Consider the following 13,427-nt stretch of genomic DNA (forward strand, 5'->3'; position numbering starts at 1 on the left):
AAATAAAATCTTAAAAAAAAAAAACAAAAAAAACCTTGAAATCAATTGTTCAAAATTTCTCATGCTTATAAAGGAGTATTAATAAAAGGCGGGAAATTAGGATTCTCTGGTTCTTAGTTTTCTAAATGATCTAACTCCAGCTTATGTTACTGACATGTCTAGAGATACCAGCTTCAGGCACAGCTGGATCATGAAGCCCAGACAACATCATCAGGAGCCAATGTCTCACCCTTGCTCGTCTGGTAAGATGGGCAGGGGGAGAGCGCTTCCCTCCACCCTCAGCCACTCTCCCACATGTTTCCACAAAGGACCAGGACTTGGTTTGACTTAAGTCATATGGCTATTCCTGACGTCAGTCACTGTGGCCAGGTGGTAAGGTAAGATAGGCAAGGCTGGCGTCCCAGGCCCATCCTGGAGTCCAGGAGAAGGGGTCAGCCCTGTCTTAACCCAAGGGATGAGGGGTGAGGGAAGGGCAACCCCCACAGGGCTGTTGGCAGAAGAAGGGGAAACGGATACTGGGCTGACACCACCATCTTGGCTCAGATTCAGATACGTAGGAGGCTGCCGCTAGCCGCCCGTCCCTTGGCGGAGTCACATCCCTAGGTGGGATGGACTCCATGCCTCCCATCTCTGACATCAACCCTGCACCCCCTCTTTCCATTGCTTCACAGGGACCCATGGGTGGAAAAGTGGTGGCTTGCTGAGGAGAAGATTCCAGATGAACCGAATGCTGGGCTGGGACTAGGGCGCAACATCGTGGGGACTCCCCGGGGCCGAGGGAAGAGAGGACTTTCACTTCAGCACGGCACCCTGTGAACACCCATCCCAGCTGCCATCTCCAAATAGCCGGGCTTCCCAGGAACTGGGTGACTTCACCAGGGCTCAGTGACCCCCGTCACTGCTCAGTGGTTAGTGGAAGCTGGGGCAGGTGCTCAGCCCTCGTCCTGCCGGGGCCTCTGCTGCCCCCAAGCTTTGTGCTTCTGATTCTCTGTTCCTTGAACATACACATCTTTCCAGGAAGCGGACTCAAACTTTGGGAGTGGGCAGGGAGTATAAATAATCAACAAGTGAGTACTAGGGTCAGCAAACCTTCCCAGGGCTTTGCAGGATGTGACCCAGGGGACGGCAGCTCCTGGATTTTTCAGGTGGCCCAAGACCCACACAGGCTATGGTTCAAATCCCTGCTCTGCCACTTCCAGCTGTGTGACCTGAAACATGGCCTGTGGTTTCTCTGGGCCTCAGTTTCCTTGTCTGTAAAAGGGGGATAATACCCTGGCCAGAGCTGTCATGATGATGGAAACCATGGATGGAAAGCAGTCACCAGGGGTGCCTGGGTGGCTCTGTGGGCTAACAAGTGTCCAACACTTGATTTTGGCTCAGGTCATGATCTTAGGGCCATGGGATCAAGCCCCACGTCTGGCTCTGCGCTCCGGTTGTGAAGTCTGCTTGAGATTCTCTGTCTCCTTCTCTTCCTCTCTGCCCTCCCCCCTGCCCACACTCTCTCTCTCAAAATAGATGAAAATAAAATCAGAAAGGAAAGAAGGAAGGAAGTCACCAGTAAATTCCCTCTTTCCGTCTTTTCCCAGAGTCCCTGGCCAGCTCTCCCTTGTCCCATCTCCACTGTCTGCTGCAGACGGCAGAGAAGCCCAGGCTGGGAACCCTGCTTAGATCCTAGACACCGAGAGGAGGGACTGTCACCTTGGCCTTTGAGGGAGACTCTCCACTCCCCAAATGGCTTTCCCTCACGTTGTCTTTGGTGTTGGTTCCCATAAGAGCTCTGGGCCTTGTCTGGAGGCTAATGGGGGTGGGGGGCACGGCCAGACAGGGTCACAAGCCAGAGTCTGGAGAGGCTTAGTGGGGTGGGATATATAAGCCCAGCTCAGCGTGGCCAGTGTCCCCCAAGCAAGAGACAAGGGAGCACGTGTATTGGCTGACCCATCCCAAGTACGGTACCAAGGGCGTCAAGAACTTTGGCAAGGCAGCTTGGCCGTAAGTCAAGGTCAGAAAACTCTGGAGACTGCGCACCTGGTCTTCCTAGGATGGCACCCGAGTCGGGCTTTCTGCTTGGCGGGGAGTCTGCGTGTCCTTCCCCCTCTGTCTTCCACATCCCCACCCCCTGGCTCATGCTCTGTCTCTCTCTCTCTCTCTCAAATAAATAAAATCTTTTTTAAAAAGTATTAAAAAATCCATATCCAACACCAGAGGTGGATAATCGAGGAGAGGGAGATGGAGGAAGGTGGTCCGAACACACCAACTTCTAGTTGCAAGATAACGAAGTACTGGGGACCACGATGTAAGGTGAGACCCCCCAGGCCCAGAGCGAACAGTGCCTCGAGAGGTATAGGGAAGTTACGAGAATAAATCCTAAGAGTTATCATCGTAAGGAGAATTTCTTCTCGTTTTTCTTTTTCTTTTCTTTATTGTATTTACATGAGAAGCTAAACCTATCACAGCAACCATTTCACCAGGTCAAACCATCATGCTCTAGACCTCAAACTATGCGGTGACTGAGGTCAATCATTTTGCCTCTCAGGTTGCCGAGGGAAGGCATAGCTACCACGCACCCCACTGGTCCGTTCACCCCGCCAGGCGCCGTGGCCACGAGAAGCCTGGGCACAGTACAGCTCTCGAGGACCCCACAGGCACACGTGGACGTTTGTTGGAAGAGCTCAGGCTCTCAAGACCTTCCCCCACTCTAAAGGTTCTGGAAAAGCCTAAGGATGTCATGTGCCCTTGGACGGAGGTGTGCGTGAAGACTTTGCTTTGTCATCTGTAAGTTGGGACTGAGGCAGCTAGGCTGAGGCCAGGAGTGAGGAGGCTTGGACACTCCTGCTTGTCCTCTGAGGATTTATTCGGCCGGGGCCAGCTCGTCGTACACACCCACCGGGGACAGCGCCTTTCCTGGGTGCTTGCAGTTTATGGGAAGATCAGGGGTGAGAGTCCTAGAACGGGCCAGAGCAGAACAGTGGTCTGAAGGCCACGGCCATTCCAGCGCACGCACTCCACCTTCCAGCTCCCCGTTTACTGATTCGTAGGACAAGACCTACACTTGGGTATGCTGCCACCAAGTGACAGTTGATGCTTCTGTCATTCGCCTGGGCTCAAAGATGACTCTCACCGTGAAAAAAAAAAAAATAGGCTTTCTCTTATCAAAACTATAGCTTTAAACAACGTCCGTGAACGTTGTACTTCATTATAGAAAATTAATCGAGGGCAAGCTTAAAAATAAATACTTATATACACAAATAAATAAAAAAAATACTTAGGTACAACTCTGGCCAGTGCTTCATGACTAGCAATTTAAGTAAGGCTGGATCTTTTCCCCCGGCTTGCTGTTGTTCCAGGATAAAAAGAGTTCTGTTACTTTTCTTTTATGATTCTAAAGGTGATACACGAAATGTATTGCCGACTCAGAGAGGGTGCACCTCTTACAATTAAAATAATACCAAAATTTCCTCCCCAGACATTGGGTAAACACGTGTGCCTTTTTAAAAGGCATCTAGAGCTCCATCCTCAAGTTCTAATCCATTTACTGGGCCTCAAGAAACTCTCCCTCCAACAGCAGGTTTCACAGTTGTTAAGATTTGGTATTTCAATTTCCCGATTCTCTCTTGTGAATATATATATATTCACACTTTTATATATAGCGACAGCTATATAGATCTTTCCAGTTTTCTTCCAAAGGTATTCCCTAAAGATTTGACTTTCTTAAGAGCACCCTTTCTTCCTTTCGATGAGGCAAATGAAAATACCGCCTGTCACTCACGAGGCTCTTGCCCTTGTCTTTAAAACCCGCTCCGCCCCTCCTCTCTACCCTCCCATCTAGATCTCTAGCTACAGGTGATTGTTATTTTCCTAAGATTTATTGAGCGAGTGAGTGTGTATATGCAGAATCTCAAGCAGACTCCATGCTGAGATCATGACAGGAACCCAAACCAAGAATCCAGTGCTTAACCCACTGAGCCCCCCAGGTGCCTCCCTAGGCAATTATTATTCAAAAGTTAAATATAGGACTGCCTGGGTGGCTCAGTGGGTTAAGCATCTGCCTTTGGCTCAGGTCATGATCCCGGGGTCTGGGGATGGAGTCCTGCATCGTGCTCTCTGCTCAGCGGGGAATCTGTTTCTTCCTCTGACCTCTCCCCCTTCCTGCTCTCTCTCTCTCTCTCAAAACAACAAATAAAAGTAAAATCTTTCTTTTTTTTAAGAAAAATCTTAAAAAAAAAAAGTTAAATACAGTTACATCCTGGACCACTATTTCACAGAGCTTTCAGGTTTTTGTTTTTAAAGATTTATTTATTTGACCGAAAGAGAGATCACAAGTAGGCAGAGCAGCAGGCAGGCGGGGAGGGGGTGGGGTGGGGTGGGGCAGTGGAGCAGGCTCCCTGCTGAGCAGAGAGCCCAATGGGCCCTGGGATCATGACCTGAGCCGAAGGCAGAGGTTTAACCCACTGAGCCACCCAGGCGCCTGGTTTTTTTGTGTGTTTGTTTGTTTGTTTGTTTGGGCTTTTTTAATTGCTATCCATTATAATCCTACCCTGTGGCCTGTGAGAAGCTACAACAGCTTGCACAGAGCAGGGCTTTCATCCTGACATTTAAACAAGGGTTTGGATACTAGAGGTGGTCATAAAGTAAATCAATCCAGGTGTGCTTAAGGTAATTTTTTTTTAAAGATTTATTTATTTATTTATTTGACAGAGAGAGAGAGAGAGAGATATCACAAGTAGGCAGAGAGGCAGGCAGAGAGAGAGAGGAAGGGAAGCAGGCTCCCTGTTGAGCAGAGAGCCCGATATGGGACTCGATCCCAGGACCCTGAGATCATGACCTGAGCCAAAGGCAAAGGCTTAACCCACTGAGCCACCCAGGTGCCCCCAAGGTAATTTTTTTCTAAGATTTATTTATTTATTTGACAGACAGAGATCACAAGTAGGCAGAGAGGCAGGCAGAGAGAGGGGGAAGCAGGCTCCCCGCTGAGCAGAGAGCCCTGGGATCATGAACCTGAGCCAAAGGCAGAGGCTTTAACACACTGAGCCACCCAGGTGCCCCCCCACATAATTTTTTTGCTAATGCTGCTGGGTTGAACCATACAAAACTGACATCTTTGTAGTCAAAACAGTCAGATCTGGGTGATTTCCTATGGCTCAGCGAATTTGTGACCCTAAAGTAGTTTCTCATTCTGCTTAATGGGCTGCACCCCATAAGAAAACACTGTTTTGTGAGTCATTGTTATTACTGTTATTTTTTAAATTAAAATAGGATTGAAAATGGATTTTTCACTTAACGTGTCATGACATCTGCTCCATCTCACCCTTCTCAAAAGCTTCATGGGATCTACCACACCGGTACCCCAGCTTAGGTAACTGATTCCCCACTGGAGGCATTTACTTTTCTCCCCCGTTTCTTGTTGTTCCAAACCCTGTCACGGTGAACTTCCTTATCGTAACTGTTCACGCGCTGGTGCTGGAATTTCTGGAGCATAGACTCTCAGAGGCAGAGCGGTAGGCATCTTGTGATCTTAGTTGTGTCTCAAAGCCTTTGGATAGGAGTTAGGCTGTTGTCTCCCCTTTTGTGTGCCTGGTGGAGGGTAAACAGTACTGACTGAGGGCGCTCCCCCAGGCACCCTGTTCTGTCCAGCCCTCCTCTGTCCACAACCTTCTTCTGCAGAACTGGAAGCTCGGGATTGCTCCAGACTTCTCCCTCTCTAGGCCAACACTATGGAGAGCCCCTGAAAAAACGGGGCATCTTTCTGTCAACCAGACCTGAGTTTCCCTGCTGCCCAAGCTCCTTCTAGATTCTCCCGAGGTCACTCTCACATGTACAAAAAGGAAACAAAAAGGTTGCCAGGGGGATGAAGTAGAAAAAGCGGAGTGCTTTATAAACAATTCACAGAAATCAGCCATTATCTTCAGCTCGGGTGGAACTGTTCTTTCCCAAGCAATAGAGAGCCTTCTACTCGCATTTACCCTACAGTGGGCTGGGGGAAGGGCTCAGCCTAAGACCATAAGCTTAGCTCCCCACTGAGTTTACAATTTGCCTACTCTCTATCCTCATTTTCTTCACGTCTTCAGGACTTGAGCGCTGAGGTGAAGAACCAAACTCTTGAACAAGGTCATTCGTTCAACAAGTATTTATTGAGTACCTACTATATGCCAGTCACGGTATAAGCATCATGTGAAAGGGCTTCTCAACCGAGAGACCACGGACGACCTGGGCGGGCCAGTTCTTCACGCGGGCCTGCTCCCTACCTTCAAAACGACAGGGGCTGTACCTTGCAATTGGGACACCCCCAAAATGCCCCCGCACATTTCGAAACGGCCCCTAGGGGGCATCTTCGCCCGCGATGTAGAATCCTCCGCCCACCCTCGACAAACCCAGGAGACGGAGGAAGGGGGAAGCCCGCTAACTGGCAAGCTGAGGATGATGCCGAGGTCCAAGACGGGAAAGATCTGGACCTTGTTTCCGGGGAACGGGGCCAATAACGAGCTTGTCAACCTCCTTGGGGCTCTGAATTTCGACTCCTGGGTCACAACTCCTACTTCCTATGCAGCCAAGATACAACCCGGGTTTCCGTTCGCAGCCGAGCCTGGGTTTCTGGGGAGGAAGGAATGGCGGGGCCCTTGTACCCCAAGCCCTCGGGAAGCGAAGGGTTAACGCCGGCGGCCCCGCAGAAGCCCCCAGCGCCGCTAGAGGGACCAGCACCGCCCGGCGCCTTCGCGGTCACGTGGGAGTGAGGGCGGGACCAAAGGAGAGGCCGACCAATAGGCTGCGCTGTCGGTGGGCGTGATAGCCAATAGGAGCAAAGAGAGGAGTCCCGGGACTAGGAAGAAACGGCGGCCGGGAGGGGGCTACAGGGACCATGGGGCTCCTGACCATTCTGAAGAAGATGAAGCAGAAAGAGCGGGAGCTGCGACTGCTCATGCTGTATCCTCCCGGACGCCGGAGCCGCGAGGGTAGCGGGGTGGGGGAAGCCTCGCCGGGCGGGCGGTGCCAGGCGCCCCCTACCGGGCGCGGGGGGCGCGGCCAGCGTGCACCAACTGCCCATTGTGCGTCACGCACGTGGGCCCTACCAATCGCCCCGGCGGGGGGCCGGGAGGAGGCCGTACCACCGGCTTGGGGCGGGGGGGCGCCGTTCCCAAGGCCAAAGGTGAGGGCCTAAAGGCGCAGCCGGCCGGGCCAGACGTCCTTATGTAGGGGGGGAGGGGGGATCGGAGGCGTCTCGGATGCCACCACCCATTGGTCTGGCTCGAGCCTGCGGCCCCTGTCCCTCCTGGCTCTGATCTTCCTCCCCCACGTCCGAGGGTGCCAGGCCCCGGCCCCGCCCTCAAGGTCGGAATCCCGGGGGTGTGCGGGCCCCGCCCTGCGCTCCTAGCGAGGTGGATGTAGACCGCGAGGTTTGTTTTTTCCGTGTGGGCAATATCTGGTCTTTGTGACCGCACGGCCGGTCAGTAACCGCCCGCACCACTACCCCGACGTTTGTAGGCCCGAGGGCCCAGCCGACCTTCTGATTCGGGTGGCGGGCGCCTGCACTCGCGCCCTCTCCGTTCCAGGCCCGGTTGCGACTCTGCAATCCCAGAGCTGGGCGGGTCTTAACCCGGAGCTCTGCTATCCCGGCAGAGAAGACACTGAAGTGCGCAGATAACTTTATAATATTCACATCGTGTTTGTTATAAAGAGCTCAGAGAAAGGCACAGAGAATTCACTCATCCGATTAAATATTTATTGAGTGCCTACCCTGTGCTAGGCACTGTCGTAGGGCCTGGGGTAAAACAGCAAAACAAATCCTTAACGTCAGGGATGGTCTGTAATGCCGTGGGGAGAAAGATGTTGACAGAGCAAATAGGTAAAATGTATAAGATGCATGGAGAAGAATGCAGTTTAAACAAGGTCAACGAAGGCCACAATGAGAAAATGACAGTAAAGACAGATGAGGGATGAACCATGTAGCTATCTGGGGAAATTGGTTTAAGCAAAAGGAACAACAAATGGAAGGTCTGGAAGGAGGTGCTCAGCTGGTGTGTCGAGGAGGGCCTGGTGGCTGGAGAGCGTGTACAAGGAGATTAGGACAGAGGGGACAGAAGAGCCACTTCATGTAAGGCCTTTTGGTTCTTGGCTTTTCCTTTAAATGAGAAGTGCCGGGGAGCGTGATCTGAGCTGAAGTGTGAGCTTGCTGCACCACAGGCGCTGTAGCATGATGGCTTGGACCAATGGAAGCAGTGAAGCGATGGGTGTTGGGGGACATTTTGACTGGAGGCCCTGCAGGCATTGCTTCTGGATTGGACTCAGGTGTAAGCAGGGAGTGAAGTCAAGTCTGACTTCTAGGTTTCTGGCCTGAGCAGTTCAGAGAATGAAGAACCACTCGCTGAGATGGGGAAGGGATAGGGAGCAGGTTCAGAAAGATGGGAACTCAGGGTGTGGCACTCCCCTGTAAGTGTCAGATGGGCAGCTGGATAGAGGGACTGAGTCCAGGGGAGGAGCTGGGTGGGATGTGTACATTTGGAAGCCATGAGCATAAAGATGGTATTTGAAGTCGTGATCCTGGGGGAGAGCACTAAGGGATGAATGTGGACAGAGGAGCACTGAGGCATGCCTGGAAAATAGGCTGGGGCAGTGGGAACCAGGCAAGGGAATGGAGGTGGGAGATGGGGAGGAAGAGGGGGGCTGAGGACTGCCCAGCCGGAGAACAACGTGAGGTCTTCAGGGACTTTGGCCAGAGCAGTTTCAGGGAAGCAGTGGGAGCAAAAGTCTCACGGGTTCAAGAAAGAGCAGGAGGACAGAAATGGGAGAGGGTGAGTATGGACAGCATTTGGGGGGAGATTTGCTATAGGGAAAGAAATCAAGGAGTAAGTAGAGAGGAAGAGGGATCAAGAGCGGGTGTGGGGAGAGACTCCAGCTTGTCAGCTGATGGGAATGGTCCGGTGGAGGAAGGCGGTTCCGGGGGGGGGGGCCGTGGGCATTGGAGATGAAGGCTGGGCCTCCAGACAGCTTTTCGCACCGTCATTCTACCAGTTTGAGTCCCCTGGGCCCCCTCTTGGGTGCCAGCCCTCTTAAGTGTTGGAAGGATGGGATGGGGGGTGGGGCTCCACTAGCTGCTGAACTCACCCATTCGTTTGCACACTCAACTTAGCAGCAAAGGGTTTGGAACGGTCTAGAAACAGGTGCAGGTGACTACCTTTGGATGCTTGCTCTTGCAGTTCTCTCTGTATGGAAGGCTCTTCCCTTAGTCCTCTGGAAAGCTGGCTCCTTGCAGTTTGGGCCTAAGGTCTAGAGGGGCCCCAGCTAAAGAAGGCTCCTGCGGTGGCCCTCTCTGAAAACTCCTTAGTTGTATTTCTTATGCTCCCCACGAGCTGACGGTGCCTCGTTTCTCATTTGTTTGCCCTCTGTCGATTGTCTCCATACTGGAGTAGGAGCTGCCCAGGGTGGGGACTTTGGCTCTGGGGTACCCCCAGCACCGGAAGAGGGCCCGGCACATAGTAAGCATTCATTAAATACCGTGGAGTAGCCTGAGCAGCCTTTGGTTAGGCAGAGGTGAGAAAGTCTTAAATGCTTCAACCTTTCCCACTTATCCTGGGCCAATAAATGTGTGTGTCAGGTACGGGCTCAACTAATATGCTACATGGTGGGAAACAACTCCTCCCCTAAAAGAAGGGCCTGGGGACTTCTCCTTAACCTGCCGCGCCCCAGTGGCCTGGACAATGCTGGCAAAACAACCATCCTTAAGAAGTTCAATGGGGAAGACATTGACACCATCTCCCCGACACTGGGCTTCAACATCAAGACCTTGGAACACCGAGGGTGAGCGGGGACCCTGCGGAGGGCTGGCCCTGGTGTGGGGCAGGGAGCATGGTTGAGGGGCCTAGCTGAGCCTCGCGCCACCCCCCCCTTCCTGCCCAGGTTCAAGCTGAACATCTGGGACGTGGGTGGCCAGAAGTCCCTGCGGTCCTACTGGAGGAACTACTTCGAGAGCACGGATGGCCTCATCTGGGTGGTGGACAGCGCTGACCGCCAACGCATGCAGGACTGCCGGCGGGAGCTCCAGAGCCTGTTGGTGGAGGAGGTGGGCGGGGCACCTGCCAAGCCTGGGAAGCCAGGCTTCCAACACCATCCAGCCCCCAAGACTCGGTGCCCAGGCGTGGATGCGCGAACCCCCTCCTCAGCGGATTCCCTGAGGGGCCCATGACCCCAGAGGAACACCTAGGGCGGGGTCTCTTTCTTCTCAGAGCACCCTTTAGGAGACAGAGACCACCTGTATGTTTGGTCCCAGGAAGCCCCGAAGTGCTGTGGGCAGGACGTGCTATGAACTGAGACCTGGGTTCAAGTCCCTTTGATGTCACTGCCCTGAGTTCAGGTTCTCCACCTGAATGGGGCTTTAAGGAGGATGACTCGAGGCCAGTGTGTGAAGCTTTGAGAGGCAGTGGAGCCTGGCTCAGGAGTTGGACTCTTTGCTGTGTGACCGCAGGCAAGACACTTAGCCTCTCTGAACCTTCATGTCCTCATTTCTAAGATGGGCATTTGAATTAGGGGGATCATATAACTCATTATCTGGCCCCAAACACTTTTCTTTAAATAAAATTTTAGGTTTACAGAAAAGTTGCAAGGAGTTTGAAGAGATACCCTGTCTGCTGTTCACCCTGCTTCCCCTAGTGGTAACATTGCACATAACCACCTGCATTTGTCAAAACAAAGAAATTAACATTGGCAAGTTACTCTGGACTGTAGATTCTACTTAGATTTCACCAGTTTTTCTATTAAGCCCCTTTTTTCTGCCCCAGGACTTGATCCAGGTTACTGCACTGGCATTTAGTTGAAAACCAGGACACTTTTAAGAATGAAAGAGGGACTTGTTCCTAATTATGCAGGGACAACAGACATAAACAGGACCATTCTGGGCATACAGGGGCGTGGTCACCTGGTCTAGCACTAGCCACCTCCAGGGGGTGTCAGGCAGGTCCAGGGGGATCGTGGCTGGCCGTGCTCAGCCCTGGCCTGGCACCTCGAGGCCTTTTATCACACCAGATTCACCTACCTACCTGGAGGGACTCCCAGTCAGAAACAAACGTGGAAGGAACTGGAAGCAGAGGCCGAGAGAGAGGCCCAGCAGGGTAGTGAACAGTGGAAGCGCTACATGACCTTGGAAGACAGAAAGGTCACTCCCAGCAGACCCCGTGGACTTGGGATGATTGCATTCTTTGGGCAGCTCAGGTCATCACAGAGCAATCTAGAACAAAAGGCTCATTATCTTGTCCATCACCCCCTTCCCATTTATGGAGGAAGAAACGGAGGCATGGAGGAGAGAGGTGCCTGCTGGGCCCCCATCTAGGGCTCCTTCCTTCCCTGCCCCCTCCCCACACATGGCGAGACTCACAAGGCACATCCACATTCATTACCCTGTTTGGGCCTCTCCAACCACCCTGAGGCATTACCCTAATTTTCCAGGTTGCTCTTTGACCCCGTCCACTCTGGGTGATCAGAGGAGAGGGGGGGCTGCCCTCTGAGTCCCTACTCCCCACCCTCCCCATTTCTCTCCCCCCAGCGCCTGGCTGGAGCCACCCTCCTCATCTTTGCCAACAAGCAGGACCTGCCTGGAGCACTGTCCTCTAATGCCATCCGTGAGGTGAGTGCGGGCCTTGGCATAGGCCCATGGAGGAAAAGGGGCCTACATTTCTTGGTTAATTTATTTAAAAAGCATGTGTTAGCTCCTCTTCTGGGGCAGGACGTATGCAGGACACTGGAGATGGAGCGATTAACAAGAGCGAGCTGTTCCCCCCCCAGGCTGGGGGAAAGCAGACATGCAAACCTTACCCTACAGGGTAACAGCGGCCGGCCCAGTGGTGAATCTTCATTCTGTGTCAGATCTTGGCGTGGACGAACCCCTTCAGTCCTCACCCCCGGCTCCTGCAGGAGGAGCCATTACAATCCTTCTGCAGAGGGCGAAGCAGGTTTAGAGAAGCGAGGTCATGCAGAGCCAGGGTTTCCATGCCGGCCCTTGGGAGCCCAGATTGTATCCTGCCTCCTACTGTAGAACGTGAGCACCAGCATGAGAAAGAGTGGGGTTAGAATCTCGGTTCTCTTACGAGCTGTGTGACCTTAGGCAGGTTGCTTGACCTCTCTGAGGTGTTCTCCTCCATGAAATGGCCAGCAATCCCTGTGGCTCCTTGGGACTTGGAAGGAATGGATGGCAGGACGTTTGTGTGGCACAGAGCACAAGGCCTGGATCCTAGCAGGTGCTCCTGGATCCACAGCAGGTGCTGTGCTGTTACTGAGGGGTAGTGCTGGTCTGGGGGTGTACACAGGGCCCAGGGGCTCTGAGGGGCTGATGGATCTTCACCAGGGGCCAGGGGTACTACTGAGAGCCTTTGAGGGAGGCCCGGATTTCTCCTGGGCCAGGAGAGGGGAAGGGGCTGTGGGTGGCAGGGCCTGTGGTCACCGGGGTCCCTCCCTGCTCTCTCCCTCCCCGACCCCCGCCTCTCCAGGCCCTGGAACTGGACTCCATCCACAGCCACCATTGGTGCATCCAGGGCTGTAGTGCCGTCACCGGCGAGAACCTCCTGCTGGGTGTCGACTGGCTCCTGGATGACATTTCCAGCCGCATATTCACAGCTGACTGAACGCCTCCGGATGCCCCCCACCTCACAATCCGGCCCTCCCCCACCCCCACCCCAGCCCTCCTCAGGCGCCATCCCTGGGGGTATGGGAGTCAGCCAGCCAGACCAATGCCCCGGCCCCCACCCTGTAACCTGCCGCTGCTGCTAATGCCGCCCACTGCTGCTCTGTGGCCCCAGGCTGTCACCCTGCCTCCCGACCCACTGCAGGCAGCTGCCACACTGAAGGGACAGGGCTGGGGCCGGGAGGGGGCTGCCTCTGCTGCTACCAAGGCTTGGGCCTCACCCTTAACTCCGCTGTGAGAATAAACCGTTCCTTGCCCCAGTTCCTCGTGGAGTCGTTGAGTCGTTTGTTGCTTCCACAGCTCTGCAAGACCCCCAGGAGCCCACAGAGTAGCAGGGCACCGAAAGGAACAGGTCGTTCCAGTCTAAGGGTTCACTACTGCTGTGTCAGAGGGACACATGAAGAATTACAGGAGCACAGGCCGGGAGCCGAAACTAATTCCATTTGGAAGAGTCCAGGCAGGCTTCCTGGAGGAAGTGACATTAACGTTGGGCATGAAGGCCAAGTAGAAGTTCTCTATGTAGAGGAAGGGGAAGGGGCAGTTTACTGTAACAGTGAATAACGAAAAGGGACACAGCCCCCCATCAGGGCTCATGACTTGCTGAATGGAATACGGGCTGAATTTCAGCTCCCAACTCCCCACCACAGCCAGGAACCCAGAGGCAGCAGACTGCCTGTACAGCTCTGCGGGCAGGTCTGGCTCAAGCATTGGGAGCCACGTGACTGAGAAATGAAGCTCAAGGACTCTTGGAAGTGGAGGGAGGGGA

At 53.5% G+C, this 13,427-nt stretch overlaps 1 protein-coding gene across 1 annotated transcript; it reads left to right on the forward strand.

The window, feature by feature from the left end:
- The first annotated feature begins 6,779 nt into the window (after positions 1-6,779).
- ARL2 (ADP ribosylation factor like GTPase 2) lies at positions 6,780-12,925 on the forward strand. Its single transcript, XM_044259627.1, has 5 exons — positions 6,780-6,918; positions 9,679-9,789; positions 9,889-10,051; positions 11,528-11,608; positions 12,468-12,925. The coding sequence occupies exons 1-5, from the start codon at positions 6,854-6,856 to the stop codon at positions 12,600-12,602; spliced, it is 555 nt and encodes a 184-aa protein (XP_044115562.1). The 5' UTR covers positions 6,780-6,853; the 3' UTR covers positions 12,603-12,925.
- Positions 12,926-13,427: the final 502 nt, after the last annotated feature.

This window comes from Neovison vison, chromosome 7, assembly GCF_020171115.1.
Source record: "Neovison vison isolate M4711 chromosome 7, ASM_NN_V1, whole genome shotgun sequence".
NCBI classification, from domain to species: domain Eukaryota; kingdom Metazoa; phylum Chordata; class Mammalia; order Carnivora; family Mustelidae; genus Neogale; species Neogale vison.